Genomic DNA, 7,045 nt, shown 5'->3' on the forward strand with positions numbered 1-7,045 from the left:
ATAACATAGGCGATTTTTTATTTATTTAAAAAAGGACATAGCTATTGATGACTAATTGGGCTATCAGGTCTAGAGTTATAGTTGGGTGACTCTCTTAGTATATTTTACAAAAGTTGTTAACTGATAGTAAAAAAGTAAGTATATAACATTAATAGTCGTGGTCTTAATTGTAGTATATTATTTGAAATAGTATTAGTATTAATTTCTTACACTAATAATGCAATATTTGGTTGATATATTTTTAGTTCTCGCATTAATTAATAGTCCCTTTATTAAATGACAACATTTGGTTCCAGTGGTGGATCTAGAGTGTTGTTACTGGGTTCTCGGAACCCAGTAACTTTTGCATAGAACCTGTATTTTTATTAAGAAATTCTCTAAATATTTATAAATATATAATTATGAATCCAATTATTATTGTATATTAATATAAAATTACGGTAGAAACACATAAACTTTAAATTCTCAATCCGCCTCTGTTTGGTTCATAGGGTTGCAAACGGGAACAAGCTAAGTTAGTTTTCGTGATTCCTAAGCACTTGAAATGATGTTAAATATTTAGGTAGTGTTTTTCATATTCAATGTTTTAACCAAAATGTAGAAAAATTAAGTTAGATTAGATAGGTATCGCATTGCCCTCGAGGTCCAAAGGATATCTAACAACTTCCTTTAGGGATTAAATGAACTTCCTAATCTAAAATTTCAAGTTGATAGACTTATAGGAGTCATTTTAATTAAATGGTTCATTTTATTTTCTTATAAAACTAAAGCATGCCTTTGATGGAAAATTATAAGTTAGGCGACTTAGATTATCTATAATTAATGTTAGCTGGCCACACTAAAATAAATAATAAGTATATATGTTACCAAATCATGGCACGTATTTTAACCCCCTATGTTATTCCAAACTTAGTGGAGTATTATTTTTCAGAAAAAAGTGGTGTGTCACCTCTCTCACTCAAGGGCGGACATACGTTGGATGAAGCGGTGTCACGCGACACTCTTTCGTCAAATTTTTTTACTAAACATATATAATTATACCTTGATATGTATTCTTGTCTGGCATGCTGATTAGGTTCCTGGTTTTGCTTTAAGAGGTCGTTGGCCTCTTCTAACTTAGGACTCCACAAAACGAAGAGCATGTTTGGTCAAGCTTCTTACAGGTCAAAAGTATTATTATTTTTTGCTCAAAAAAATACTTTTTGAAAAAGTTGTAATGTTTGGCTAGGATGAAAGAATGCATTTGAGCAGTAACAAAAGCAATTTTTCTGCTTTTGGGGAAAAACTACAAATTCTAGCTTCTTTCAAGAAACAGAAACAAAAAATAATTTGTCCAAGACAAAAATATCCTTGCAATAAATTTATATTTTTCAAATTATCCCTTGTTAATTTAAATGTTTTCTTTTTCTTTTTTTCTACTATGCCTTTCTTCTCTTTTTTTAATTATTATTTTATTCTCTTTCTCCTATTCCTCTCTGGAATATTCTCTCTATTATAAAGAGCTCTCTCTCTTTTTTATAGTGATTTATAAGAGTAAATTTTTAAATATATTGAATGATATATTTTGATGTATTTAAATCATCATTTAAATAATAAATAATGTCAGGTACACAATATTATTTCTTTGGAACTATATTTTATATTGACTAAAATTCTTAATTTATATTGTTACTTTATGTTTTATATTTTAGTTGAACCTTTATAATAAATATTTAAATTCATATATCTTTAATTGCAAGCTGAATCTTTACTGTCCTTTTTTTGTAATTTGATACTCAAAAGTAGGGGTGGGGATTAAAACCAAAAAATCCGAAAAACTGGACCAAATCGAACAAATTCGGTTCTTCGGTTCCGGTTCTTTGGTTTTCAGTATTAGGATATCGGTTCTTCGGTTCGGTCTCGATATTAGGATATCAGAATTTTGATATATCGAAATACAGAAGTTATAGTATGCACATTTAGTTGCCTAATTTAAATTTGAGTCCAACCCAAGTGTCATGTTTTTACCTGAATAACCTCTTAAGAAACTTATAGCCTAATTTACTTTTTATGTGCTTTGATTTAAAGACATATAAATGTTGCTTTAGCAGTGATCAGTGACAAAGTTTAATAGTTTAAGACTTATAACTGCTGCACTGATCGCTCACCACTCGCCAATATTTTGTATGTGCTTACCACTGAAGATACTTTAACAATAAGTCACCACTAAAGTGTGCTTGGTTTAAATCTTTATATTTGTTTAAGGATTAGAAAAATATAAAGATGTATTTTAGTATAAATATTATAATGTATAATGCAATTTTAGTTCTGAGACAACCTTATATACTTTTATCGCAAATGTTATAACAAACTACTCATATGCTAAAGATTTCTGTTTTGCTTACTCTAACAATGGGAACAAAGTTCACCAACTGAATTAGTTACTTCGATATCTCGTACACGGCCAAGACACCAAAATCCCCTCGGGGAGACTTAAATGTGAGGTTCAAAATGCAAAAGAAAAATGAAGTTAAGTTATTTATATTTATAGTGTAAAGATCTTTTATATGATTAATTTAATTTAACTTATTATAACATATTAGTTATTACCTGCATCAGGTTTCTACAACCTAGACGGTATAAAAAGAAAGAAACATAGCTATTAAGATGGCTAATTGGGCTGTTAGGTCTAGAGTCTAGTTGCGTGACTCTTTCAATATATTTTACAAAAGTTGTTAACTCACAAAAAAGTAAGTAACATTAAGAGTCGTGGTCTTAATAGTAGTATATTATTTGGAATAGTATTTGTATTAATTCTTACACCAATAATGCAATATTTGGTTGATATCTTTTTAGTTCTCGCATTAATAGCCCCTTTATTAAATGCCAACATTTGGTTCAGAGGGTTGTAAATGGGAACTAACTAGGTTAGTTTTCGTGATTCCTAAGCACTTGAAATGATGTTAAATGCTTAGGTAATATTATTTGTTTTTCATATTAAATGTTTTAACCAAAATGTAGAAAAATTAAGTTAGATTAGACAGGTATCGCATTCCACTCGAGGTCCAAAGGATATCTAACAGCTTCCTTTAGGGATTAAATGAACTTTCCAAAATTTCAAGTTGATAGACTTATAGGAGTCATTTTAATTAAACGGTTCATTTTATTTTCTGATAAAACTAAAGCATGCCTTTGATAGAAAATTCTAAGTTAGGCGACTTAGAACATCTAGAATAAATGTTAGCTAGCCACACTAAAATAAATAAGAAGTATATGTCTTACCAAATCATGGCTCATATTTTAATCCCTTTTGTTATTCCAAACTTTAATGGAGTACAATTTTTCGAAAATAAAGTGGTGTGTCACCTCTCTCTCACACACACATGTTAGGTGTACAAAATTATCCTTAGTTTTTGTTAAGCGAGACAAATGTGAAAATTCTGATGGTTAATTGGTCCTTCGCGAGTATTATTCCTCAGAAATTAGAGGATTTAATAATTAAGAAATGTTGCTTAGAACTGTAACACTTTTTTTCCTTAAAATGGTTTAGGACCTATGGTTGTTTGTAAAAATTGTATGCTGAGTAAAAAACAATATGGACTGTTTTGGTTAGGTGACATTAACTAACAAGGTATGTTCGGTCAAGCAAGGTTCCATCTCATATCTATGTAAGGAGTAAAATATGTTCATATTTAATGATCGTATGAGAAAGCGATATGTGGAACCAAAAACAGAAGATAGTTAAATCCGAAGGCAATGATCTCGCTTGTCATCGGAGAGAGTGATACTTGTAACGACAAAATTAATACCGTCATCCGGTAGCATTCAATGAAGAATATTCTACAGCATTAAGTGTATGATCTGTTACAGAGAATATGACATTCACTGCCCACCGTTACACATCCTTCAATGGCCCTCATAATTGTCATTAAAGAGAAGCTTAATCCTAGAGCCTTGTTCCCTAGGTACAACTATAAATAGTGAGCTCTATTAAAATTGTAAAAAAAAAAATCTAATAAGCATACACTATATTCTATCAAAAGCTCAATAACATTTTACTTTCTTGCTTATTTGTATTGTTCTTATCGCTCCAGGTAGCTCTGCGCCCGAAACTAAGATATTTGCCGGCTATTTCAATTTTAAGTCTAAGTCTTATATTTCTGCTTAATTCATCAATTACTTTTGGATCAAATTAATTCACTTGTCTATAAATCATGTATAAATTCAACTGTACCATTTTACGGATAAACAGTTTGACGCCCACCGTGGGGCATAGACAGTCGTGTAATTGAATTGATCCGTACATCTGTTACTAACTTGTGTGATTCTTTGTTCTTAGCAAAAATCATTAAAAATGACAGATAATGGTGTTAACAATACACACAACGTTGAGGCCCAAGGAAATCAGCATTAGCACGAGGATTCAATCAGTGACACCCGCAACGAGGGGAACGAGGCCATGCCGGTCCGCGACGGCCGATATCCGCGACATTTTTGGGAGGAAGTTCCTGATGATGCTGAAGAAGAGCACGTCGTCGAAGCAGTCAGGGTCTTGCAGGAGCAACATGAGGCCATAATAGGCCATCTCATACTGCAGGATAAGGTCATGAAGGAATTGAAGCGTGCGTTGTCAGTGCTTCCAACAACGCGAATGGGTGAGGCTCAGTTCTTCCTGGTGTTCCCGTAAACCAAACGACGCAGAGGGTCGACAACAATACCCCGAGGGTGTGGGGTCGGCTCCGATGGGACCGGGGGAACAGATCTGATCACAACAACGAGAGCGTTCCCTTTAAAATCGAACTCATGCGATTTATGGGAGAAGTAAACGCCTGAATGTATCAAATTTCGGGCACACCACCAGTGCTGAAAGGGTCGGACTCAAAGAAGTACACACAATTATCATACAAACCAAGCACGGCACCAGAACTGATACCGAAGGGGTTTAAAATGCCAGATGTGCCGAAGTATGATGAGACTTCGGATCCTCAAGAGCATATCACCACCTATACAACGGCGGTGAAGGGAAACGATTTAGCTCCCCACGAGATTAAGTATGTTTTGCTGAAGAAATTCGGGGAGACTCTTACGAAGGGAGCCCTGACGTGGTATTCGCTTTTGCCCGAGCATTCCATAGACTCCTTTGATATGCTCGCAGATTCTTTCATAAAGGCTCATGTTGGGGCCAGAAAAGTACAGACCCGAAAGGCCGATATATTCAGGATTGCGCAAGGAGAGTCTGAGTTGCTGCGGGAGATCGTAACCAATTCTAGAAGGAAAGGATGCTGCTACCAGCTGTTCGGGACGAATGGGCGGCCGAAGCATTCACCAAAGGTCTGAAGCCGAGAAGTTCTGACGCTTCCTGGAAGTTGAAAAAATGTTTGCTCGAGTTCCAGGCAACAACTTGGGCGGATGTTCACAATTGGTACGAGTCGAAAATAAGGATTGAAGATGATCAACTCGGTTTTTCGGCGTCGGTTAAGGGTCGGGACCAGGAGAAGAATAAAGAGAAATTGAACGACAATTTCGATACAGATCGACGGTCTTTGAGGAGTCAGTTTTTGCCCTATGAATAGGCCAAAGGACGTGGCAGAGATTTCCGGTCGACGGATAGATTCGCTACCAATAGTAGAACTGATCGCGGCCGAAATAACAGGTCGTTGCAGAACAATGAAACGTCAGATTCTTCCTGCCCCCAGACTTTCCAAATACAACTTCAATGTCAGCGTAATAGAGTTGGTCTCGACTATGAGGAACATTAAAGAAGCACGGTTTCCCGAAGCCAATGAGATCTAATCCCGGCCAGAGGGATCCTAATTTTTGGTGTGAATACCATGGGACAAACAGTCACCAGACTGAGGACTGCCGGTATCTGCACGAAGAGGTGGCGACATTGCTGAAAAACGGCCATCTCAGGAAATGTTTATGCGACCGGGCTAAAAACAACTACGTTCGCAATCGTGATAATGCAGAGCCTTCAAAAGCAGGAGAAGATCCCCCATGCCTGATGATCAACATGATTTTCGGGGGGAACGAGATTAACGGGGTTACATTTTTGGCGGAAAAAAAGACGAAGGTATTAGTGTCCCACAATAAAAGACTCTGGAAAATTGCTGAAGATGACATTACTTTTACGGAGGAAGACATGGATGGACTGCTACTGCCGTATAACGATGCCCTAGTAATCTCTTTAAATGTCTTAGATTTAAAAATTAAACGTGTTCTGGTGGATCCAGGAAGTTCGACCAATATTATCCTATGGAGAGTGTTGGAGCAAGCCAAGCTCACTGGAAATATCATTCCGGCCACAACACTCCTCGCCGTGTTCAATATGGCAAGCGTGATAACCGGGGGAGAGATCTTGCTACCCACGAATGGCGAGGGGGTGATGAAGATGACCCTTTTCGAGGTAGTAGACGACGATATAAGTTACAACATCATCCTGGGGAGACCATGGTTGCACGAAATGAAGGTTGTGCCATTAACATATCATCAGTTGCTGAAATTTCTAACTCCCGAGGGAGTTAAACAAATAAGAGGTGACCAACCGGCAGCAAGAGAGATGAATGCAATCTTAGTCTCCAGTAGCAAAGGGAAGGAGCATGCGACATAGCAATTACATAAGCCGACGCTTGTTCCCGAGCTGAGAAAAGTCAACCAGGGGGAAGGGGCATCAGAATCCTATCAAGTACCAAGGTATTTTCAGGTACCAGAAGAGACGAACGCAACAAAGTTCACAGCGAAAGAACTTGAGCAAGTAGCATTATTCGAAAAATTCTTGGAGAGGAAATTCCACTTGGGGACAGGACTGCACCCCAAACTCAGGTCTATATTTATTGAATTTCTTTAATTTAATGTCGATTATTTTGCATGGTCGCATGCGGATATGACAAGTATCCCGCCGGAAGTGGTCGTACACAAGCTAAGCTTGGATCCTAGCATTCCTCTGGTAAGACAGAAAAAATATCCTATTGCCGAGGCCAGAAATAAATTAGTCAAAGAAGAGGTAACTCGCCTTCTTGATATCGGTTCAATCCGAGAGATAAAGTATCCCGACTGGCTAGCTAAC

At 36.7% G+C, this 7,045-nt stretch overlaps 1 protein-coding gene across 1 annotated transcript; it reads left to right on the plus strand.

The window, feature by feature from the left end:
* The first annotated feature begins 5,761 nt into the window (after positions 1 to 5,761).
* Positions 5,762 to 6,589, plus strand: LOC138903154 (uncharacterized). Its single transcript, XM_070191090.1, has one exon. It carries the CDS (start codon positions 5,762 to 5,764, stop codon positions 6,587 to 6,589), a length of 828 nt encoding a protein of 275 aa, XP_070047191.1.
* Positions 6,590 to 7,045: the final 456 nt, after the last annotated feature.

This window comes from Nicotiana tomentosiformis, chromosome 1 (assembly GCF_000390325.3).
Source record: "Nicotiana tomentosiformis chromosome 1, ASM39032v3, whole genome shotgun sequence".
Classification (NCBI taxonomy): Eukaryota; Viridiplantae; Streptophyta; class Magnoliopsida; order Solanales; family Solanaceae; genus Nicotiana; species Nicotiana tomentosiformis.

What these genes read in the sequence shown, in the direction of transcription:
- LOC138903154 (XM_070191090.1), top strand. Translation starts at nt 5,762, where the DNA reads ATGAGATCTAATCCCGGCCAGAGGGATCCTAATTTTTGGTGTGAATAC.